Raw genomic sequence first — 25,990 nt, 5'->3', positions numbered from 1 at the left:
TAGTTTGTTCGTTCACAGTCAGAAAACGCTGTGTAATACTTGTGTTCTGCCAAACAGGTGGGAAACACATGCAGGGTTGGGGAGAGATCTACTCAAGAAGGTCTATACAGCACAGATAAACACAACAAATTGATGTGGGGTTTTGGGGGATGCTTATGTGTTTTCTACCGGTTGTTGTGTGCATTTTGGCAAATGGATTGGTCCTCAAACGAGTGGTGTGTAGGATAAAGTGGCATCTAGCTGTGAGTCAAAAGATTGTAACACACCAACCACCCCGTCAGTGGATTTAGTACTCCTTCTTTTTTTAAAGTTTTAAGGTAATTTTTTTTTTTTAAGTGATTATAGCAAAAGATCCTTCCTTTAAATCTGACTCACTAGTCTTTTAAATTGTATTTTTCCAAGTCCAATGTGTGCTTTAAACATTGGAGATTGTAACTGATAACTAGAGTAAAAGTGCTGTGATAAATATAGGGGGAAGGCCCAGTCGTCTCCCCAACAACAGCAGAGAAACCCACTGTAGTGGAGGATCAGGGTGGGTTAGGTTGGGGTGGGGTGGTTCCAACATGGCTCTTTCACTATTTGCAGTATCAAAGTCCAAACACCCCTGGTGTGAGTTACTGTGGAAATCTACTGTTTTGAATGTTCTGCCATCTTTATCCAACTGATAAAAAGTTAATTTTGAGAACCAGATGGCAAAATGTTCAGCATGACATATGTTGATGTGTTGATAATGTTCAGCTTGATTATAAACAAAACAGAATCTCTGTTTGTTAGTGGTAAGTGACACAAATATAACATGCAAGGAGACATGTTATTCTCCCCCTTTTTGCACCTCAAACTTGTTGTTGCTTCTTATGCCTGTGCTTAAAGTGGTAGACTCTCTCTCTTTCTTTTTCTTACTCTATCTCTGTGTGTTTCACTGCCTTGCTTGTTGACTCTAGCCGGTCTATGTGTTGTGCTGCTGCCAGAGGGGGTGGTTCTTGGCCCAGCCTAAGCCAATACAGGGAGGGAAAGAGGGGAAGAGTTTGTGTAGTTTGAGAGTTTTGTGTGCGGTTGTGAGAGAGTGCACGTATTGTTGTGTTTTTGCATGAGTTAAAGTGTGCCAAATGCTCCCACCGTAGGTAAGGATAAAGGTACAGTAAAAGGGGTTCAGACCTCCCCATTAAGACACATGAAAATTGACAGCTCAATCTTTGAAGTGTCTTTACACAACATTAAAATACCTCTGTTACCACAAAGTGTGTGTATGTGCCTACACATGTTCATCAGCATACACGGGGGAGGAATTTTATGTTTATCATGTCATCATTAAATTTACAGCCATCACTATATGTACCACATGGACTGAGAGGTTCCTGTAAACATCCAGATTTGGATACTTATAAAAACCACAAACACCAAAAACACCCACTCCTCCAAACACACGAATACACATATAGCTACACCACACAGCCCATATTGTTGACAGCAATCTCTGCTCTCCAATCAACGTCTTCTGGGCACTAAATAAAGATTTCCCCTATTTAACTCATTCCAAAATAAAGCCTCTCATGGGAAGATGCAGACAGATTTACTGTTGCGTCATGGCAGTCGCTCTTAAGTCCTGTCCTCTTGTGTACGGGAGTTTAACGACTCCGTAGTGTTTTCACAGACAGGAGAGAAAGTTACAGAAAGAGAACTTAAATGTGTAATTTAAATTTTCTGCGGAGGCTGATATTGTTCAACAGAGTAAGCAATGGAAAGGAATGGTGTGGCTGTTATCTGTAGCAGTTCCTTTTATGATAGTAGTATGTGGCAGTCATACGCTTAACTGCTTGTAAGCATAGATATCCAAGACAGTCTGACTAACTAGCCGCACCATGGGCATGAGCAATAGTTTTTCTGGCGAAAAAAAAAAGAAAAGGCGACTAAATCATGTCATTTGTGTTGTTTATTGGGTGACACACACACACACACACACACACACACACACACACACACACACACACACACACACACACACACAGACGCATGCAAACACTTGCACCAGATGTAATGAAACTGCTGTGGGGTATCTTGGTTCTGCCGGGAAGTGGAGGAAGGAAAAATCTCAATGTCAGGAAATCACAGTGGGTTGGGGGTGGAGAGTTAATAATAATGGGGTCTGGTGTGTCTTGGTATTCCATGGTGTGTATGTGTGTGTGTTTAGAGAGAGAGAGAGAGAGAGAGAGAGAGAGAGAGAGAGTAAAAAGGATATCAATGTTTCAATTAGCTCTGGAATCAACTAGCTGTCAGTTGCTGTTTGTGTTTTTCTAATCTGTTAAAACACAACCACAGACTATACAAAGACTATAATCACACACACACACACACACACACACACACACACACACACACACACACACACACACACACAAAGCAGACATGACTTTCAGTGGTGTGCCTTAAGTATATCACTTTAGGTAAGCCCACTAAGATTCTACCAGGTCTCAAAACTCACATTTTATAAAAACTGAATGCACCGTTTCTTGAACTCCACAGTCATACTGAAAATAAGTCGTCCACATTGGCAAAAACAGTGCAGAAATGTTATTAAGGAAGCGAAAGAGGCCTATAAATCACGAGCGTGTCCCTTGTTGGCCCTGTTTAGCGCTGAAAACAAGGCTAATGACTGAAACAGGACACGACTAATCTTGTTATCCCTTTATCTCTTGTCCAGACTGTGTTTTTTTGTGTGTATTCATATTTATGTGTATGTTGTGGACATGTATATTATCTGCCGATCCTCTGGCTATGTATTCTGTTTCAGCTGTTGTGTTCATATTATTGTTTTTTGCATACAGTGAATCTCTCCATGCAGATTTCTTTAATTGTAAAAAACTGTTTTGCCAAATGCCTGCTTTGTTTTTATGCAAAAACATTCAAACACAGATCCACATGGTGTCTACCGAAAGTTTTGAGAAAAAAAAACGGACTTTTGTAAGAAAATCACTGTGAAGGGTTCAGACTGTCATCTATAGTTTTCTATATATATCTAGTACATTCCTCTACACATTCTCTTCAGTGTAGGAGCTTAGACAGTTTCTTGTTTTTTTTTCTGCCATAACAAAAATGTTTTTTATTTTTTATTTTTATTTTTTAATCTTGCCAATTTTAGACTTTGTTTTAGTTTACATGATTCAGATGCACTTATCCTTGCAGATTTATATTTACTTTTAGATTTTCCTTTGTATGTGCTTCAGAGTGAAGAGAGAAGTTTTTGCATTGAGTTTGAGTAAGTGTACTGAGACCCAGTGGATCTCTGCCAGAGCTTAGGGCTTGGCTGAGAGAACAACTCAAACCAGTTTACTCTGGTTGTGTAGTGGAGAAGTCTGGGGGCGGGACACAGATCTCTTAAAGCTGCAGACCATGTGCCTCTGTGTATCTCTGAGTCTCTGTCTGTTTTGAGTTAGTACATCTTTGTCAGTGTATGTGCTCATATATGAATATTATACAACATTTGGATCAACCCATGGCATAGGCTCTGACAGATTACTTTTCCAGGATTTTACATTAGCATCAATGTGTGTTTGTGCAAAAGTGTGTGGGTAAATGTTGGCCTTGAATCATTTTCCTTGCATTTTTCTTTTAAGGACACTAAGAACAGAGGTGAAGAGTGCAAAGGCAACAGACCCAATAAGTATGAAGTCGAGGGTGTGTGCTTGGTTGACACAAATGTTGTTGCTTTTTAATTGTTGCTGCTTGGTCACCTGTTTACTCGAATGCCGGATGCCAAAGCACTCACTGGGCTCACTATGAACGTGTTTGTGTGTATGTATTTGCTTCTACTTCCTGTGGGCAATATTAATAAAGTTTAAGCTGAGGGTGGACTGCTCAGCATGGGGTGCACAGAGCAGGAAGGGAAGAACAAGCATCTCTCTCTCTTCCCCCTCTTAGCAAGGTTGCACAAGCTGTGCAAAAACACACCGCAAAACGCTTTCACTCGAGAAGTTCCATTACATCTTCATGAACACACACGTGCACATAAGAATAGACACACACCAACAGCAAGTTACCAACAGTGTATTGTACATATGATGATGTATTATTTTGTTCCCGAGCCACTTCTTTTGTTGGATACAAGTAAATATTTTTGGTTGCTACAGGGATTTATTGTTTTCTTTTTCTGGGGACAAGTTTTTTATTTCAGAAAATGTTTATTTTCCCAAGAATGTCTGACGGTCACGTTTGATTTGCTTTATGCAGGTTGGTAAATATAAACTTCTGTGTTTTGCAGGAAGCCCTCAGGTCATGCTGATAAGGAGGTGATGGCTGCCACCGTCCTAACCTCACTGTCCACATCCCCTTTGGTGCTCAATCCTTCTTCTGCACCCACAGGTACCACCACTTCCAGCTGCATTCTACCTTTAATATACCTGCAATAGAATCAAATAAACCCTTTTCACCCTGTTCACACATCCAGGAGGAGCTGTATGTGTGAACGCAACAGCCACATTTTTTACTCGGAGTTTATCCAGCCAGACCCCCAGTATTTTTTCCGCAGATAATCCGGAGGAGTTGATGTGAGAATCCAGCAGGATATTCTCCGGAGATTTCAATTTCAGCCAATGAAAAGAGAATGACGTTTATATACAGTGACCGGCTAAAGTGTCTGCACGCGACCACTGCACGCGATCTCCGTGCACGTCTGCAAAACGGCTGCATTATGTTTTCTGTTCGTCAGTTTGTTGTTCTCCTCTCTTTTGTGGATGTTGTCATTCCATTGGACTACACATAGCATTTATATAAAGGCAAATATTCTCATTATAACGTCGTGTAGCGGACTCTGTTGCTTCGGCCGCTACTTCCGCGTTGTTGATTTACGTCACGTCTTACGTCCCCTCTGACAGGGAAAGTCCTCCCGCTGTGAGGAGCATATGTGAACGGCTACTTCGGGAGAATCTCCGGAGAAGTCCTCCTGTAAATATCTAGATATTATCTGGAGTGCATATGTGAAAACGGCTTCCCAGACTCATCCATTGATCTAAACAATCAAAGCCCCTCTGAATATACGAGATCAACATCTATGCATCGAACAGAAGAGTCTAAAAGTTTTACTTGGCTCTATATCCCATATCTTTGTATACATGCTTACCCAAGCCCTACCCAACTGCTAACAGCTCAGCCTTGACCCTGTCATCACAGCTACATTCCCTGTTTTCACTACTCCAGCCATCACCATGCCAACACTGCCAGACGGTCAAAGTCCCACTTATTTATTTTTTCCCCAAACCAAGGCTACTATTGTTGATCTCAGTAATGATAACAAGAAGCATTTCACAGCCACTATCACTCTGTTTGACACTCATCTTACATAAGGGCATAGTAGAAAGAAATCTATAGCAACACACATTTTCTTTAGATTCTAGATCAGCAGTCAGAAGTCTTTAGATCTTGACGGAGGACGCTGTGGGTTTGGGAGGAGCTTAGCTTGATAAAGAGTATACTCTACACACAGTGTTACAAGAAAAGGGATTTTGATTTATATTTTATTCATCACAGTTTGGTCAAAGCTCATAAAAATGTCTCTACCTGAATAAAGTAGGGAGTTTTTGTTAGATGATGGAGCCCAGCTCACCACTCACTCACCTCCCCCTAAACCCCTTACTCTGCTTGCTTTAAGATTAAAATCATCAATTACTTTTTATGATTAATGTAGCTTGATATGAAATGTTTTTTGTGATGGTACACAATTTCCTATATTGTATTTTTTAGAAGATGAAACAGGGCTGACCATACTTTGTTTTTCTCTTTTATGGGTGAAGCATGGCCCACTACAGAGCTGAAGTAATTCTGTAAAATAGCACAATAATCCTAACAAATTGATCCATGCTAAATGTCATATGACCTGGGATTCACCCTCTGACATTTCTATAGCCCTCACCCTATAGGAGACAGTTATAGGTTGGTATACTATAATCTCTAACATACATGATATTAGGCTTTGCTCCATGTTAGGGTTTAATTTTTATTTCTTACTATGTTTTGCCACATTAAAGGTCCGATCAAGCCGGTGCGATTATTGAGTCTTATAGGTTAAGCATCATTGGATTGGTCAAAAGGCCGAAGTGTATAGAAGGGGTTTGTCGGCTAAGACTTGGAGAGAAAAAATATAGTACCTTGTTCAGGAAATTAAAGCTGTGTTTGGCTTAAGGCTCAGCCCTCAGTATAACCAAATGAAAATGTTAGGACAGTAAAGTATCTACTCCAGATATGATATTAAAGATATTAGAAAAAGTGATTGTATCAAACAGGCTGTCATGGTTTAGGGCTTTTGAAAGGTTTTACATTTTCATTTTCCTAACAGAGTGAGGATTTGGGTCAGGATTGTTATTCATACTCTCCCCACGTTATGTTGCCAATTTTGTTTGTATCTCTTGCCTTGTACAGTAGTACACAATATCACTCGTGTGAGCATTCTTTTTTGCCGTTCTATTATGTCTTGCTATAAATCAGAAGTTAAAATTTTGAATTTTGAAAAAACAAAACAGTTAGCGTGTAAAAAAAAGTAGCATTTCATACCTTTTTACTCTTTCTTCTACTGTGAATTCTTGTATCTGCAGTCCCAGAGCCAGCCAGCAGGGCCTGGAAGGAGATGCTGTCAGCCAGCTACAGCAGTTCAACTAGTGGCAACTGGAGCTGGGATGCCAGCGACCAGTCAGTGCCCTCCACGCCGTCCCCACCTCTTACGAACGATGCCAACAAGAACTTCCTTCTTTCGTCCCAGTGTGATGATGTCAGTGAGGATGTGACAGAGAGCACGCATTTCATGTTTGAGGACCCCATACCTCGGAAACGAAAGGTAGAGAAGCGATAAGAGTTCATGTGCTTAACATAATGAGGTCAGTTGTATATTTAACTGACAGATTGTCATATAAGAAAGCTAATTTGGATGCATTTGCACCTCAGTAGCTCCTTTTTATTGTACATTCAACATGTTATTATTCAAATGAAGAAAACAATATTTAATCTATAACTTTAAGACACATTATCAACTTTGCAATAAGACAAACATTACACCCTTTGTGACTCTTTGTGACGCTGTGTTTTTGTGGATTCCTCAGTAGCCACACACACTGCCCACTACACTTAACTTAAACCGAAAAACTGAGCTCAGACTGAGTTATACTTCAGGGGCATACTTTACGTAGATAAATATCTCTGAGGTGCTTTTGTTATCACTGAAGGGAGAGACCTCTGAAACCCACCAGAGTAATTCAGAAAGTGTAAGCACCATGCAGTAAAAATGCTCTGATATAAGGTCTGTCCCTTTAAGCTTATGTGGGTGATGGATTATGTTTCTTCTTTTATTCCTCTTCTTTCTATATAGAAACAGTCTAGCATGTAAAATGCTTTACTTGTAAAGATTATTTTCCTTCCCTCTTCCCTCTTTATTCAGGGGAGAGGTGGGGAGATTTAATAAGAATGAAGAGAGAAAAGGGAACAGTAGGAGGTATCAAAAGGTTCAAAGGATGCATATAAATTAGGACAGTAACGCTCTGGGGTGTAGAGTAGGAACGGGGAATTGACACAAAACAGCAAGTGCATATCGATATTTCATGCAGGGACAGAGGAGTTTAAAATATGTGGGCGTTTGCTATTCAATCTCCCTTGAGTGGGGCTGCAGTGAAGACTATTGAGCTGCCAAATATATAAAACTAGAAAGACTCTAAGGACGATGCTGCCAGAGACCAATGCCATACCATAGATAAGCAGACAGGAAATTAAGGAGGATGACGCTTGGGGGAACACTCACAGACACACACACACACACACACAAGTTGTGTGGAAGAGTGCTCAAATGTGAGCTAACTTTGCAGTATAGCTGATTCAAACCCCAGAGGTCTAAGCCCTCTATGAGTAGCTGCCCCTTGGATTGACGGCTGTTTGATTTTTCTGCAGGCAGTGGGTTAAGAGGATTATTAAAACATGGCAGTCACCAGTCTTAACTGTAACAGTGTTAAGATGTAAGAAAAACGCTTAGGGAATTAAGTGATTGTTTGTGGGATTAATGACTAGCTTTGCTGTATCATTTTATTCGGAGGGTTGTTTTCAACAGCATGGCGGGGAGGAGCAAGCCTAAACCCAGCATAAGTGGAGCTGTTTAACAGCATGTGGATTTTGAAGTGAGGGATAGTCAAAGAGAGGTAGAGTTAACCATTGATAAAAACATTTTCTGCACTAATGTCTTTGGCACGGGTTCCCTCTTAAGGTCTCTCCTGGCCCCTCCCTCTCTTTTCTTGCCCTTCTTTCTCCAGACACTATTGGCACTTGGCAGGTTATGGGAGTACACACCAACTGTCTCTTTGATTATTGGTGATGCAGGTTTCTGCCTGCTCAATGGACAGCTGCCAGCCCCTGTGATGAAAAAACATAAATGATAACTTTGAACACCCACTCCACCTATCACTCCATCTCCTCACAGCTTGCTTCAACAAATATCATAGAGTTAACTTGGGCTTAATGTGAAATCAGATTTGAGTAGGATCAGAGAAAATATGCATTTCAGATACTACTTTTTCAGATGGGAGGTGAAAAGGAGGTCAGGCAGGTTGACACTTTTGACAGACGCATTGAATGTTGCGTTAAGCATTAGGGGCACCCCCAGGCTGCAGCATTACATAACCTATTTCCGGTTAGAAAGATTATTGCTTCAGCTCACGGCCTGAACAGACAGGAGGAAGGGATTCAAATAAAATATCTACTTCGCTCATCAATGTGTCATTGAAAAGGAAAGCACTGACAGGACATCGTGCAATTTCATCTTTATCCTTTCTGTTTCCCTCTCTTTCTTTTACCTCATCGGTGTCTGAACATGTCACATATTCAGTTTCTATTTTTATCGGCTTGGTGCTCTAATAGCACTCTAATGAGGTGTAGAGTTTGGCCCCTTGTAGAGTGGCACTCAATCCCCCATGAAGGCTTTTCTATTTAGGCTGCCAATGAGATTTAAAAAGGGGAACATTAACCTTTATTTCCCATGAAATACTCAGAGATTATGTTTGGTTTATCATCGCCGACAGCTCTTATTTTCTTCCTTGTAGCAAAAGACTTCAATACACAGATATCAAAAGTCACCTCATACATCCATCACCTTGCAATTTAATATGTCTGATGTTACCATTTCTGTGACACATTATATTTATTGGGACATTCAGGTTGAGCAAATCAGCTGTTGTCTAATCCACACTGCTTTTGTGGTGAATGTGTTTTTTTTTTCAGAACTCCATGAAGGTGATGTTCAAGTGCTTGTGGAAGAACTGTGAAAAGGTCCTCAGCACTTCCTCAGGGATCCAGCGACACGTCCGCACTGTCCACCTGGGGTGAGTTTCTGATCATTAGAGGAGGACTGTCTTCTGGGTATAATGAACAACTATTTGCTATCCTCTCATCTCTTACTGATGTGCTTTAAAATGTTCAAGAAATATTTTGAAATCAGGACATTAAAAGTTTTCATCCTTAGTTCTCAGATTTTTCTTTTCCATAATGTCCTTCTTATTGCCTGGTTGTTCATTACGCATCTAGACATCTTTACTGAACCACTACACACACCCACACAAGTTGCCATAAGGCAGTATGATGATCTGTTACTAACAGATCATTATACTGCCAGGGTTAGTCACACTGATGATCTTCATTGTGAGAGTGATGTAGTTTAGCTTGTTGTAAGTTTGTCTCTATTTGTTTTCATATTGTTGCTTTCTGTTAATGAGTTTGGTCTGTTAATACAGATGTTGATACCGATGACATGCATTTGTTTTATAAAACTGAAGACTTTGTTTTACACTCTAAGAAGACTTTCACTGCGTAGGAGTCTCTGAAGTAATCTTCATCTCCAACTTCAGAGTAGTAGTGTTAAACTTTGATTTGAATAATGTGGTAAGACAAGCCTGGATGCTGTCTACATGTCTGCTTTTACATCCCACTTACAGAAACTGTGATTTATTGCTTCTAAGCTCATTTGCATCCGTGGATGTAGAGATAATGTCAATGAAGAAAACTCAACTAGTTAGATTTCTTCAACCATTCCTCCAACACAAAATGTAAGGTAAAATTGTCACATTAGTCTAATGTGTTTGTGAAACAAAATCATTTACAAATCATTATTATTATTTACCCAATGCAGCATGAACACTTAATATTAGATAGTTCTGAATATTATGCTTGACACCTTTGTAATACAAAGCAGATTTGTAGTCAAGGCAGATTATACTGTAATACTAGATACTATAATTATGATAACATGTAGTTATCTTCATTCAGAGAGAGAGAAAAAGAGAGGGAGGGAGAGAGAGAGAGAGCTGGCTCAAATGTTACACTGTGCATATGTTTAATCTCCGTTTGGAGTGAAGACTCATCCTCTAAACTGTGTCCTCACAGTTATTGACATTTCATCAACAGCTTGTCTGTTTGAGGACCTCTGTGACACGCTGGCTTTTACTGCCCCCTGCTGCTGAGTAAGAGTAACATCACCCTGTATAGTTTTACTTTTTGTCAGCTGACAAACAGCTGTTTAATGTCTACATACTTCTGTATAAAGAAACTTGGTAGATTTTATTGTCATTTTTCTCAGAATTGATAGTATGATAATATTTACCTAAACAAAACCTCACCTATAGTAGTGTGTGTTAAAACAGGTTAGGGATGAGCGACAAGTGATCAAAATCTATTTCAAAACGTGTCAAAAGCATTTCTGGCACCCCTTAATTACACTTTAGAGTACACCAGTACCTTTTACAAAAAAGAAGAAGTCCTAGGGTGAAATAGGACAGTAAATACTTATTATAAGAGCATGTATGGCAAAGAGTAATAATGTTAATAATAAAGTTTCCCTTGACTTGACTGGTTTTCCTCTCCTGCAGGCGAAACAGCGACTCAGATTACAGCGATGGAGAGGAGGACTTCTATTACTCAGAGATCGAGGTCAACATGGACAGCCTGACAGAGGGCATGTCCAGCCTCACACCCACCTCCCCCACCACGTGTGGTCCTCCGCCCGTCTTCCCTCCACCGCTCACCGATCTCCCTCACTCAGAACACATCAACATGAACGGCTCACAGAGCCATGCCCCATCACTGCTCAGCCAGTCAGCTCCCTCCACGCTCTGCCACATCCGCACTGACCACGCCTACCAGGTAACACACACACCTCGCCACAAGACACACGAACATTTCCAAAAAAACTGATGCCTCTTCAATAACAAAAACAAGCCGAACATTAGTTGGTGTGTTGCCAAGCCGCAAAGTTTCCGATTTTTCGATCATGTTGCGTTTTCAGAGGCAGTTGGTGAGATCACTGTGGGAAAAAGCTCGGAGGTCAGGCTGCATTACTTAACTCCTACACCAGTGTGGGAGTTTATGTGAGGGAGGGAAAGAAAACCAAACTTTCTTCAAAGTACTAACACAAGGTCACATGAAGAATGAAGTCTTAATATTTTTTTTTTAGTCAACCAAGTTTTGGTCTTCAGATTTAATCATTCTTAAATTCCTGCTTGCAGCTTTTTATTGAAACGCCTTTGTAGCAGCTTTGAATATCCATGCCTCCTCTCTCATTTTCCCTTGTCCTCTTTCTCCGTTTTCTTCCTCTAACTACACAAATTCATGCCTCACTTGGAAATAATAATAAAAAAGTATTTTTCAACCTCAAGTTAACATTTGGTTTAATAATAAACTTAAATAATAAAACAGACTTTTAGTATTCATATCGGTTGAAACAGCAATAACTACTTTTGATTTATTTTCTCAGTGTTCCTCTGTGATTCAGTACTTTTTTTATGCCCTCCCTGTTGTTCTGTAAACTCTTTTGATCCAAAGTCTCTGATTGACATTTTCTTTGTATACAAAACCCTTCTCTTTAAAGCATACTCTTCTTAACTTGACCAGAGCTGATATTAAGTACTATTTCTCGTGTTGAAGGACTGAACTGATTTCCCTACTCAGAACATAATATTTTTATTTTCATCTTTTCTCCTCTCCTTTTCTATCTGCTCCTTTTCTCTCCCTCCTCCTCTCTGTCTCGTTCTCTCCTGGCTTCTGCGGGGTGCTTGTCCATATTCCAGGCCACTGCTCCAGTGAGTATCCCAGTGGGTCCTGAATTGGCTGATTTAGGCAATGGTAATGGGACCGGGCCTGGAATTGGGATTGGGAATGGCATCAGTGTGTCGTGGCAGTCCCCTCCTGTCATTTTCAAAGGCGCTCTGGTGAGTGAGGCTTTGTCTCACCCCTCTTTTCTTAATCTGCTCTTTAATCCTGCTGTTTCTCCTTGTCCCTTTTTTCTCAGCTTCTTTCTCTGTGGTTTTCACTCCCCTGCTTAATCATCTTTTTTTATAGACAAGCACTAACATTTCTTTATTTAACAAAATGTGTGCAAAGATGCTGCTGAAAGTTCGTGATATATGGTCTGGGTAAAAACAAATAAAACCTAATGTGCAGGCAGGTGCAACATTAAAAATGTAGACGACATTAAAATGTGATTATGTAAGTTTCTCTTTACTGTTACGTAATGTTTATGCAACAAAAAAGAAATAAAACCTGAAGTGAAGAATCAGGATCCAAACTAAAGCTGTAACAAAAACACAGGTTTAAAAAAAGGAAGAGGCTTCAACGGCTGGAGGGAGCGTTTTGTTGAGAGTCAGTGTGGGCTCATGGGACGACCAGGAGACAGTCAGAGGACCTAAGGGATCCAAGAGGCCCATATTGGATCTTAATAGCACAACAAACGTCTGTAGGCACAGAACTGTTTAAAGATTTACAAACCAATAAAAGGATCTTCAAATCAATAATAAAACTGGCAGCCAACCAATGCAGGGACACAAAAACAAGAGCTCTAGCTGTTGTTGAAAAACTTGTGCGGATGAATTTAAAGGGAAGGGATTTTGAACTTTGGCTTTGTTTGTTTTGGCAGAAGAGAAATGATTTCATCAATTAGTGTATCAAGGTTCAGACTGATCCCTCAGCATTGGGCCTAGCAGGGCGGGAAGCAGCATTTCTGTAACTATTTTTGGGTTGAGACCATAGACTGTAAATATGTTGAGACAGGCTTTGTGATATGTTTTTATCCAAATACACAACATTGATCGTGTATAACAGTAAAAGAAAATCAGCTGCACATTTATGTATATTCATGTGTTTAATTATTGAGCCAAGTTTTTGGTGTGCCAATTTTGGTAAGTAAAAAGGTAGTTTAACAGCTAATATTGTAATATTTGCACTTTATTAAGACATAGACAGAGTTCAAGTTGTGTCCTGTATGTCAGCTGTTGTTAGACTATGTTGTAGAGTTGAGTGTCAGTATGATATCGAACCATTAAGATGTTTTCCCACCTTTTAGGGTCCTGTGACTCATGTGCGGACAGTCAGCATTGGTGAGAAGAGACAGCCGGCAGCTGTCACACACACCGCTGTCAACAAGAACCATGCGGTAACAACACAGGCTCCTAAAGCGGCATCAGGAACCAGGTATGCTGCAGCATGCAGGTGTCTGTCTGTGTCAGGAGTGTTCAATTATTGTGGGTTAAATCAAAACAATATGCCTGTGTGTGCTACAATGATGCCTATTGATTCACAATTATAGGACTGTTTTAAGATAAAGAATGATTATCTTTATTCTCCTCTTCCCTTTGTGATTGTTGTTGTTGTTGTTGTTGTGGAGTTCATGATGAATTACAGACATTTAATTGCAATGAAACTCTAGCCCTCTAGGACTCAAACTATTCACTAACTGATTGACCAACACAAAATTCTCCAGTATCTATTTTGACAATGATTCATCACTTAAGTCACTTTTTTTAACTTCAGAACTGAAGATTCACTGCATTTCTTTCTTCAATAAGACAATAATTTATCACTATAATTTATCTAGACTTAACGTTTCATGGCTCATGTAGACATAGGGTGCAGAGAAAACTGACTCTTCATGGTGCTTTAGATAAATGTCTGTTATAAAACATACACCGATTTAGTTCTTATAATTGCGTCAAAGAAAGTGACGCAAAAGTCCTCCTCCCTCTGTGCTCCCTCAAAAGCCACGCCCCTCACTTAGATGCACGAGCACCATTGGTCCAGAAGCGGACTTCAGCTGAATGCTTTGAGTGTGGGCTCGTGCATGCATGGGGTAGAGAACGAGCATGGTAGACAGGGAGGCATGATTGGTTCATAAAAATTGCACCTCATGCAGACATTGGTCGAAGTTTTTACAGGCTTACAACTGCTACAGATGACGGATTTTCTTCGTTCCTTTTTCAGAGCACATGAATTATTAATTTCTGTCAGAACCTAAAGACATTTTCAGCCAAAATCTTGAAAAGTGGATCTGGAGAAAATTACCAACCCAGCCTTTAAGATGGCTTCACATTACATTGATAATTATTCATTATGAGGAAAGACTCAGCGTGTTCCTCTGACCTTATCTTGTCTCTACAAGACCATAAACACATTTATCTGCCTTTGAGCGCCACTCCACATATATGTGTTTTAATGCCCATGTGGGCGTCTGGATGTCTGTGTGTGCATGTCCTTATGCTGTCACATCTGCTGTTACCAAGGAAACCCCGTGGGGAGGCAAAGAAGTGTCGAAAGGTGTACGGCATGGAGAAGAGAGACATGTGGTGCACAGCCTGTCGCTGGAAAAAAGCCTGTCAGAGATTCACCGACTAATCCAGTCCCTTTCCAGCGACCTTAAGATGAGCTTTTCCTCACCGGGAGCAACAGCCAGGTGGACTCTTCCACCCAGGAAACCAAGGAGAGTTTTCATCGTAATGGAGCTCTCACTGCTGATTCCTACAGCCCAGTGAGGGTTTTTTTTTGCCTTCTCTATTTTCCTTTTTCAAACACAAAGAGAAAATAAAACCGGTTGGTAAAAAAAAAAAAAAAAAAAACACAAAAAAAACACAAAAAGAAAATCAGCAAGAAAAAGGAACTTTTGTGCAGGTTTGGAGACTTTTTCTAAGACTGGAACAACTAAAGAATTTGGATACTGATTATTTTGTTCTTCACTTGCCATTTTTCACAGCCTCAACTTGAGGCTTTGTTTAAAGACTACAGATAAGCTTTTGGTATACTCTCTTCATTATAGGATCATCATGTAATCTGCTGTTTATTGGCTGGATCATGACTCTTTTTGGAAGTTCAAGGGTTAACACCAGATTTGCTTGGTAAGACCTCTGTAGCATATCCGTTTTTAATTGTCACTGTTTAAGGGACTTGAAACCTCCCGTCCTTAAGGTTCAGAGCCTGTTCACTTACAACCAACAGTATAAGAATCCTACAATTAGCATCACTTTGTTCTGCAGCCTTCCTGGATATGGACAGTATGTCTGAGGACATACTGCACTGTATCTTCTACCTGTTCATGAAGCCAACTCACCACAGCCAGTTACTCTTCATGTATATTGCAAAGATGCACAAAACGCTCACAAAAAGTGGTACAAAAAGTTTCCCCTTGACTTTTCCAAATATACGCGATATATATCTCTTCCTCTCTTCTTCTCTATACTTGTACCCTAAAGATATGCACCTTGAAGAGAACCGTTCCTTTAGAGAATCACTGTAACCACAGCGTATGTCTGAGAGAGTGGATCTGTAATTCTTATATAGACTTTATTTTCAGCAGCTACATGCTGAAGCAACTAGCAGTTGCACTGTGCAATCAGCAGAATTACAGCATTTGAGTTTGTATTTCTTGCTTTGTGGTTGTCATTGTATTAAGGTGAGTCCAGGCTCCGTTTTTCTCTTTGACAGCTGATGTGCTTCAAGAGATTGTTTACCATGATGACTGATACAGCCCTTTGAAACCTGAACTCACTCTGATTTATGTCATTGGCATTTTGAAGCTAATTAACAGAGATTTTAACCCAACAATCATTACCTGATTATAAATCAGGCATTTCAAAATGGAGAGGTTACACAATCTTTAGTCTTAAAAAAAACCAAGCAAATCACAAACCAGCATGAGCACAGATAATGATAGAGACCAGATCTGACTTGACAGAAGACTCGTCTTTTATGAAGGATTCAACATTGATCATGAAAATAGAGGAAAAAATAAAGTGAATCCACTCGTGTCGTGCGAACGTGCATGAACAAAAGTTTAAAAATATTTAACCAAAGTGGAGTTTAGATTTTGTAAAGACCTGTTATACCAAATGACAGGCCTGCTTTACAGAGCTTTACATGAAACATAGGTGGTCCATTTTTAGAGAGTTAGAAACTGTACTTTTAGAAACATACCTTTCATGCCTTGGCATAAAGAAAATAGCCCTCCTTTAAATTTTAAAGTCCATTTTGTCCCTTATTTTGAATTTCTTCTCAAGATACGATGAGAAAAGAAAAACAAGCATACACAGAGAACAAACATTAAAGAAAAAGTTTTTAAAAAAAATTATATACAGTATCGACCAGTCTTAAATCTTGAACCTGCAGGGTGAAGTTTTAATAATACACATTCACATGTATTGGCATAATGACATGGAGGGACAACTTATTATTGATTCCTTCATGGTCAAGTAGAAATAGAAAACTAGAAATCAAAACTACAAATAGCCTCGAAAAGAGACATTTATTTTTTTTAGGTTAATTTCCTGCATTCAATGAACCCAGAAGAGTTTAACTTCTCTTGCTCTTAGTTCACTCTGTTAATGTTTCGATCCAAATGACTTTTACTTAGAGAATACAGATTTTTTTCTACACGATGACCTGCTTCACATTAACTATAGACAAGTCCCATTTATTGACATGTTGCCCAAAGTCACAAATTTTCCCCCCCAAAGGTTTTCACAGTCTGTATCACAGCATGTGGAGCCTTCTATCCTAAGATCCTTGATTTGGATCATAGAAAATCCACACATATAAGAAAAAAAAAAAAAAGACGGGTATTTTATTCTGTTCTCAGAGGTGAGGCATGAAAGTAGATGTACATTTTTTTTACAAGTTTCATCCTGTGCGTTTCTCTTTTTTTTTCCAGCTCTTTCATGTAAGTTTTGCTGTTTGTCCTCTGCTCTCTGAAGTTCTCCTGACACTGACCTGAACTTAACCGCCATACACACACACACACACACGAACACTCAGACACACACAGTGCCTTTCCTCTCCTACATAAGCCGGCTGTGAAGCATTTGAGCAGACTCCTTGAATGACGTACAGTGCGCCTTCAGACCTCTGTCGCCATAGAAACACCTGTGCTGTCCTCAGTCGCCACAGGGTCACTTATGCTGTCTGCTGGCGGCTGATAGGCGCCCAGTTATCACTTCTCCAAGAAGGTGGGGAACACACTCTTTTAGTGTTAATTGGTGGCTTCAAGTTAATGGATGAAAAATGTTAAGCACACATGTTAGCTCTTATGTGGTGAGGGGTTGTCACTCAGATCTTGTTAAAAAAGATTGATCCTGCCTGTAAATCGTTTTATTCCAGATAAGCTAGGTCTCTCGGCGGGCCTCTTCCGGTCAGAAACTTCACAAAGTGCCAATGAAAAGAACATAAAAAGGAAAAGTCGTACTGACCTGATGAAATTGCACTACGATGCACTGCACAAAGATGTTTTTTTTTTTATACGTGGATGTTTTATATACACACACTTTTAGAGAGAGAGGGTTTCCTGTTCTTTCCCAGGGTGTCGTCACTGCCTGATTGGAATCAAGGGGGTGTCAGGGATGGAGGTTCTGTACCTTTGGGGTCCCCCGCCCCCCCCCCCCCCCCCCATTGTATTGTTAGCAAGTGATCTTGACAGATAAGGACTCGCTCTCGGTCAGATTGATTTTACTATAAACATTGTGGTGCTGGCTGTTTCAGAGGTGTGGTACTGAGAAGTACAGTGTGGTACTTTAAGTAGTCAGTCACTTTGCCTTTCCTTGGAGGACCTGCCTCGTGTCAGTGATGGAAAAACACCAGTCTCAGCTAGTGGACACGCGATTCACATGCTTTTACACTGATTATTATCTGGACACACACTTTTTTTACTCATAAATCTCATCTTTGCGCTTCCTTTTCTTACACAAAAAACAGGTTCCTGCTTTTTTACATTTGACTGAGCTGAGGTAGTAACTGTATTAGTGCTGGGTACCACTTCTCATTCTGCTTTTGGTCGTTAATTGAGTGTCACTTGCAGCCCATCAGGTCTCTCCATCCTCACTTTAAGCACTTACATTTTTACCTGCAGGATCAGAGGCCAATGTTATATGATGGTAACACATTCTGCTTACAGGTTCCTGTGTTTTCCACCTTTTTTTTTAATGTTGCACTAAAACTGGCCTGTCACTATCAAGGCTCAAGTCGTATCACCAACAGCTTGACTAAGTGAGTGCAGCTGGTATATTGGTCGTCATGGCCAGAAGGAACTGTGGGTACAGAGGAAGTCTTGCGCACAGATCTCAGCTAAGAGACCTTAATAGGGGAATTTCTGAAAGTGAACAACTTTCACCTAGAAAAATGACAGATGGAAAATGAAGCTGAGTTTGAACGGCTGTTTGGGGAAATCTGTGGATATTTACAGCAGAGACGAGACACGCAGTGACGATGGATTTGAGGATTCAGGGCTTTCTTGTACATATGCAACATAAAGAAAACCGTGCGGCTTTTTTTTTTTCATATATCGTTTTACTTTGTTGTTGTTCTCTTGTTATATGAAAAGTTTTTTTTTATATTATAGTTGCTCAGAATATTTCTTTCTTTAAAAACAAGTCAATTGAGAAGCTATAGTGAACATAACACGTAAAGATTCATTGTATATTGTAGCTTTGAGGCAAAGGGGAGAAAAACAAAACCTGTTGAATGTAAAAGAAACAATTTTTTATAGTTTTTTTGTTGTTGTTTTGGTTTCTGGCTTGTTTGTAGTGAACCTGTAGCGCGTAATGATTTCGGTATCCAACCCACAGACATCTGTCGCCACACTGCTAAGTCATATCAAATAACACAACCATGCAGTATTGCTTTACTTTGACTTTGTGCAATGAGATGCTCTATAATGGAACAAGAACTAACATGAGCTTTCGGTTACATCCGGGCTTCTTGCTCACACTCTTGATGTTTGTCTTTCTCTCTGCCAAATAGTCTGTTGTTGTTTTTTCTGAATATGTGTGGTTGTCGTTTGTGGTTGTGACGTTTAGTTCTTATTTGGCAGGATAACCATGATGAAACATTCACTTTGTGGGGAATTCTTTATCCTGCCCTGCACATTCCAACAGACAGCACACTTTCTAGTGGCTTCCGCTTGTTTCCTAATAGACCTGTCCTTCCTGTTTCCCTTTCTCATTACAGGGATTCTTCTCTGATCACTTTGTCCTTTCCCGTTTCCTCTTCTTGTGCTCTCCAGCTTTACCGTTGTCCCACCTAAGCCTTTACTCAGTATATTAAGCTAAACTTAACCCTTGAAATGTGCATTAAAAAAAAAAAAAGCCTTCATATATATATTTTTTCTCCACATGTCAAAATGTTCGTGCTGCTTTCTTGAATGTCAGTTTTCTTTAGTGTGTAAACCAGCCGCAGCAAAGCCAATAGATCTCCTTCCAAATCAAATGTAATGTAATGCATTGCAATGGCAGCTCCACTCAATCCTCCGCTTCTTCTTCTGTGCTTTATGTTAGCCCAGGCTGTCATATCTCCTATTTGATGACCATTTTTCCTCTGTGTTGTGATTTTACTGAGCCTTACACTGGCTGGTGTGAAAACTGACTTTTGCTTGTTTTTCTTCTTGTTTTCTCATTGGTTGATTGATTGATTGATTGATTGATTGAATTTGAGGTTGTTTTGCGTGTCTATCATCGCTCATTTTTCCCCCCTTGTTCTTTTTTTTTTTTTGTAATAGGAGATAAACACTGAAGGGTTTTGTGTATTAGATTTCCCTCTTCAGTATCTGATAACTCAAGGCTGATGTTTGTAGTCCTCTTCAATTGTTAAAGAAAATGCTCATCGCAGCCTTAAAAAAAACACACACACACACACAGCGAAAGGCGTGTTGGAAGGTAACGTGACGTCAGCCTTGGGTCTTCACTGGAGGGCAAGATTTTCTCCCGTGTGTGGGCTCTGCCTCCGCTCTTCATCTGCAGTCCCACACACACGGAGAAAGCACTTTGTGAGGAGTGGTGCACTCAAGGAGTATTTGTGTGAATGTCAAGCCTATAGCTAGTGCACGAAAAGGATGACCATGTTTGATGCTGACAATGTGATCTATGTGATGTATTGTGATGGAAAGAAAATAAACCTGAATGGAAGAAGAAGACGGCCAGCAGGTTGTTAATTTCCCTTCTATAAATTCATCAAGTAAAATCTTTGTGGCTAAATGAGAGCAGGATGTTTGTAATGGCCAATCATTCGAAGAAGGAAGTGAGCGATCCACAGACAGGATTCCCTCCTTTGTGTCTACTTTCATTGACGTGTCTATTCTACCCCCTTGTGGACAGCAGCAGGTAGTGAAAGGCATCAGAAAAAAAAAAAGGAAAAAAAAGAACGCACAGCACACATGTTGGTCACTTCTTTACAGCAGCAATTTCAAAATTTATTGAGACTGATTGGTTTTTGCAAATAATAGTCAAGCTAATTCTTCCATTGAACATGAAGTTAGAAAGAGGCTTGCGCGGCCGCCGGGCAGACCCAAACATCAAAAACAGGAGGCTCATGGTTGGCTGTAAAATGTTTTTGTGATCAGTACTATCAACTGAAAAAAAAAAAAAAGAAAAAAAAAATCTGCACAAGAGCACTTAAATCTGCCCAAAAACAAAACAGGTGTAGAAACAGGACAGGGTTCTTTTGATTATTTAACACATTTTGTTACAAACACAGGTTTATGATAATCATCAATATAAAGTCAGTATCATATTGAACAATATTCCCAATGAAAATAAACAAACCTCAAGCTTCAAGTGCGACCTTTTACAAATCAAAGTCCTCTGAAACTTGAGAGAAATAAATAATATATAATAGTAATATAAATTCATATATATGAAGGTATACACACATCACTCTTAGTAGAAGAACAAAATCTAAAGTAAAAAGCGCCAATTTTGAAATATAGTATAATATAGATATACCCATATCTATGGCTTCATGATTTGCACGTGTGAATCAAGCTATACAGGCTAAATGAGGATTGCAATTTGTACACGTATAAGAATACCCATAATCATCTGCAGGAGATAAAAACCAGTTCCAGTTTTGCATCATGTGGAATGAGACAGTTGTGTGCAGATGACATCGCTTTGGTATGACAAAATGAGCACAGGCATGCAGTTAAGACCACAGAATCGGGGCACAGAAGGTCATCAAACACACGGTGGGAAGGAGAATGGAGTCGCCCATCATGATTTGTCTCGTTGAAGTTTTATCCTCAAAAAACTTTTTGCACCTCTAATCTGATCAGTTGCTCTCTTTTTCTTTTTTTTAAAAAGTAAAATCTCTATCCATTGGCACAAACACACCAGTCAGGAACAAACACACCCACAAGCACGCAAAGGTGAAATGTTATTGAGGCACATATTGAGGGTTCGATGGCGGATGTTTTTTTTCCTGAAGTTACAACCCAGTATGAGGAAGAAGACGTACAGTACAGGTCTTAAGAAGAGCGCAGGGTCGGGGAGTCACACATTCATCCACATGTCTCTCAGTGACTGTAACAGCACCACAGGACAGAGATTTGTCACCGATCATGGGCTCCTTCCACACCTAACATTGACATTCAATAAAAAATCCAACCCCACTGTCTTTTTTTTACCCTAAAAATTACACCTATTTGATTAATGGGTCAAACAAAACTGAGTAAATAATACAAATAAAATAAAGACAGTTGCTCGAGATGAAGAAATCAGATTGTACTGAGAGTTTCCTAGTGTGGGGCATGATGGGAAGTGCAGTCCATGGCAGCTGATGTGTGCAACCAGAACTGGTAACAAAATGTTTCCCAGAGTTAACTGCTGCAGAGCTCACTTTCCCGCTGTGGAAATGATCGAGAGTCAAGCCAGTAAATGACCAGCGGATAGAAATACAGCATGTAGGCTCCACACACCAGTGTTTTATCTGCATGCTGCCTTTCTGCTTGATTGTGTTTCATGCAAGGCGTGAGACAGTAGAAAACTCAGAAAATAAAATTAAAGAAACTGCCTTCTTAATCTCGCAGTTTCTTTTACATAGCCCGTCATATTTACGACACCATAACATGTGCACTTTTTAATAACTGACAAGTAGTGACAGGTTCAAAAAATAAAAACAACTCAACAACAAAACTGGTTAACCACAGCAAGAAATCCAAAAAATCACCTGCACACAGACCGTGAAACAAAAGCACTTCATGTATACAAGGTACGAGATTGTTTTTGGTTCCATATTCATCAATTAGTGTACATTGGTGATGCAAAAAAAAAAAAAAAAAAAAGCGTGTGCGGAATATATGTTTCAATCAATATCTAACAGAGAGGTTTGACAGTGAAGTTGTTTTTCCACTTTGTAAAAAAAGCAAATACGACAGAAAAAGCGTAAACTGGCACAATAAAAGGTCAATAAAAGCCCCATGGCTTGCTGTCCACAACAAGGCAAAGTATAAAAGCTTTTTTTTTCTTATACAAGATATAAAATATCAAAAAAGAGCACACAATAAAGCTTAGCATCCAGCACTTAATAATAATAATTAATAATAGGAACATCAACAACGATAACCAAAGTTCTGATACTCATAAGAATAATAAGACATGTCATCTGCCTCACTTGAATTGTCAATCACATCCCAGAAAACAAGGAAAAAAATCATAAGAAATCAAGATAGACTCTTTTTTTGGACACTGGACACTCACACATTCTCGCATACAAACATCCATCTTGTCCCTTCGAACACACACACACACACTGACACACACATACACACAGAAAGAAAGAAAGAGAGAGAATAACTTCTCAAAAAAACTGTAGGCATCCACAAACAAATGTTTTTTTTATAATAAATAGCTGTTAAAAACAAAACAAATATTACACCCTACGAAGTTCAAGCACAATTTTTGATCCTCTCCTTTCAACCTTACAAAGCCAGAGAAAATATACCACCCAAAGAAAGAGAAACCATAGAAAGAGTCTGCATATTCTGTACTGAGAAACTGGAGTTACATGACTGACCAAGAAGAAAAGAAACAGAAAAAAGAAAAATGTTTTTTTTTTTTTTTTTAAATTTGACAAAGGCTGATCATCCTTAGGTCCAATCATCACAACCTCTGCTGTGAGACAAACTGCACCAGAGACGCCCAGAGGGACAGAAAGAGTTAATCGTGTACAGTAGGTCATGTGGATTTAATGTGTGCTTGAGTTAATTTTCCAAACAGGAACAAAAATGTAAGTCCACTTTGTGTATAAAGAGATTAAAAACTCGTCCATACACTGTCAAAGTCTCTTTCTGTCTCTCTCGGGCCTCACACACACCTCTCTCCCCAGAATCCCAAAAACTGTATGTACATTAGTCTTATCTTGTTGGAATGGATTTATAGAAACTGTGTGGTAAACGAAGAAAAGATTAAGGACCCCACTGAAAGGCATAGGCTCTATAAACAGCAATCTGCACAAAGATTCAGTGATTTCTATATCGTGATAACAGTCAAGAGGACATAGACTATATCCTTAAAGGTAGGTGCGGTCACCGAGTTGTTTTAGGTAAGCAAAGATCAGATCAAAAATGTAAACCACGGGTTCAGGGCTTTGATACAAGTCAGTTGTCGATAAAGTGCAAGTCTGTGGCAGTAGGACTCTGCATCAACAGTGTGCCGTGGGGGCTGCCCGCTCCTCTGACACATGTAGCATTGCAATAGATTTTAGACTCTCTCTCCCTTTACTTGCAGAGAGACTTTTACAGCCTTCACTTCCCTTTCTGGCTATTTCCCTACACAGTCAGTCAGTGATCCTTGGTTTCCATGGTGATTGTGATGGCAAACATACAAAGTTGCAGCCTTAGCGTCCTTGGCAGCGTCCTCGTTGATTCCTGTTGTGACAGAGTAAAAAACTACTGGACTCTGGCCTGAACTCTCGAGAAAAAGAAACACAAAAACACTGCATCAGAAGTAAAGGAGGTAAGCGGAAAAAGCCTTACACTGGAACCATCTCGTCACCACTTCTTCTTCGACTATGGCAGAGAATGGCCTAAGTGTGTGTGTTTGTGTGCGTGTGTGTTTGTGTGCGTGTGTGTGTGTGTGTGTTTGTGTTTGTGTGTGTATGAGTGTGTTTGAGATCATTGTCGCGCATCACCCTCCAGCTTTCCATACAAAGGAAGGCCTGCCCACGCTGGGACGAATGGGTAAAAGGAGCAGAGGATTCTGCCCAAAAGATCGCAAGAGATCTTTAGAGATTGGTCGAAGGAGCCGCTAACAGGAGCGGGGTTGATTCTAGGAGATCCAAGTGAAGTCCCTCTCACTCCCATTCTGCTGCTCCCCCTCCTGTGCCGAGGAGTCACTCTCCTCCTTCTCATTGTCCAGTGCTCTGTGTGCCTCAGTGCTCATCCCTGAGTCCTTCCACTTCCCCCCTCCTCCTCCTCCTCCTCCATCCTCCTCTCCCTCACCCATCATCTCCCCGTCCCCCTCCACCATCATCTCCTCCTCCCCCTCTCCGTCACCATCGCACTCTGCTTGGTCATCGTGGAAACGGTCGCCGGGATACAGCTCCTCCTCCGGGGAGATGTCTCCTCCCACTTCCCCGTTGTGGTCCAGCAGCGCAGCCATGCCCCGGCCGGAGCAATCGGCGCAAACGCCGTGGCGCCTCGAGCCATGTTTGATTCCCACGCTGGCGGCTGACATGAAGACACGGCTGCACACTTTACACACGTACTTCTTGTCCTTGCTGTGGACCTGTTGGAGAAGTTATTTCAAAATTAAACACAGCTGCAAACACCAGGGCTCAGAAATAAAGCCAACACTGCTCCCTTTATACTGGAAGGAGTTATAAAAAAAGAGCTGGGATTTAAAGAGCTGCTCTCGTTGGATGATTTTAAGAGGATGTTAAATGGCTTGGAGGGGTACACATCTGGCTGTAAATGTTCTCCCTGATGTGTTTGTGGATGATCTTGACAAACATTTGCTGTTTAAATGCGCCTTTAAATGTGTCTTTTTTTTTTGTATACGCTTGGCTGTTCGCTTGTTTGTGTCAAACTCTGTGAACTGTGCTGCTGCCTGTCTTGGCCAGGACACAGATTTTTAATCTCAACGAGTTTCTTTCCTGGTTAAATTAAAAAAAAAAAAAAAACTATATAAGTGCCAAAACTGCAGTTCCTTAAGTGGCCACTTGAGGCTGGCTTCTAGAGTGAGCCATTCCTCATTAAGCCCTTATTTAAAAGCTCCACTTGTTTACTTCCTGGTTCAAAAAACAGTTTAGTTCTTTGAGGATAACTTTTCTATGAATGTGAACTGTACAAAGTAGAATTTTTAATAAAACTCCAACTCCATATCAATCTTTAAAGCTGAGAAAGATCAGTCAAGTGCTGCTGTCACCTCAGCTGATTGGTTACTGATCCTGTGACATGTTTGTGTTTTTTGAGATTTTTTAGCATGGTTGGCCAAATGCAGAATTACAAGGCTTTAATAAAAGAAGCTTGACAAAGCAATGGGTGGTGGTGGTGGTGGTGTCTACGTCCTCTTGTTAAAACGCTCAGTGATTCACAGAGCCACTTACTGCCCTCTATTGGTGAAAGAGCTGCACTTACCAGTGTGTGCCTCTTCATGTGCTCCCTCCTGGTGAACTTCTTGCCGCAGATTTCACAGGGGTAGGGCCTCTCACCAGTGTGGGAGCGCATGTGCCTCTTTAGGATGCACTGGTGCATAGCAGAGAAACTGCAGTAGGGGCACTTGAACTTTTTCCGGATCACCGTGAAGTCATTCACTGTAGAGACAGAAAGGAGAGAGCGAGAGAGAGAGAGAGAGAGAGAGAAAAAATAAGAAAGAGAGAGAGGGAAGGGAAAAAAGAAGAGTGTTGAATGAGTCTTGTTTAAGTAAACCTTTTCAGTTATTACATTTAATTAGCAGCATGG

At 40.3% G+C, this 25,990-nt stretch overlaps 2 protein-coding genes across 4 annotated transcripts in view; one reads left to right on the top strand and one right to left on the bottom strand.

The window, feature by feature from the left end:
* The window catches only part of slc2a4rg (SLC2A4 regulator), a 37,882-nt gene extending 17,657 nt beyond the window's left edge, over positions 1-20,225 (top strand). Inside the window, exons 3-9 of one of the 2 annotated variants that reach the window (XM_065961320.1) lie at positions 4,256-4,356; positions 6,582-6,820; positions 9,241-9,341; positions 10,881-11,154; positions 12,078-12,218; positions 13,349-13,476; positions 14,562-20,225. In XM_065961320.1, coding sequence (XP_065817392.1) covers positions 4,256-4,356; positions 6,582-6,820; positions 9,241-9,341; positions 10,881-11,154; positions 12,078-12,218; positions 13,349-13,476; positions 14,562-14,673 — 1,096 coding nt within the window. In that variant the 3' untranslated portion in view covers positions 14,674-20,225. The remainder of the gene's footprint in view (positions 1-4,255; positions 4,357-6,581; positions 6,821-9,240; positions 9,342-10,880; positions 11,155-12,077; positions 12,219-13,348; positions 13,477-14,561) is intronic. The other variant, XM_020629526.3, reaches the window with a different exon arrangement.
* Positions 20,226-20,474: 249 nt separating this feature from the next.
* The window catches only part of zbtb46 (zinc finger and BTB domain containing 46), a 60,946-nt gene continuing 55,430 nt past the window's right edge, over positions 20,475-25,990 (bottom strand). For both annotated transcript variants that reach the window (XM_065961318.1, XM_020629471.3), the window contains 2 exons: positions 25,667-25,842; positions 20,475-24,815 (listed from right to left, as the gene is read on the bottom strand). In XM_065961318.1, coding sequence (XP_065817390.1) covers positions 24,357-24,815; positions 25,667-25,842 — 635 coding nt within the window. In that variant the 3' untranslated portion in view covers positions 20,475-24,356. The remainder of the gene's footprint in view (positions 24,816-25,666; positions 25,843-25,990) is intronic.

This window comes from Labrus bergylta, chromosome 12 (genome assembly GCF_963930695.1).
Source record: "Labrus bergylta chromosome 12, fLabBer1.1, whole genome shotgun sequence".
Classification (NCBI taxonomy): Eukaryota; Metazoa; Chordata; class Actinopteri; order Labriformes; family Labridae; genus Labrus; species Labrus bergylta.
The sequence above is the reverse complement of the archived record's forward strand: the minus strand, read 5'-3'. Positions and strand labels throughout refer to the sequence as shown.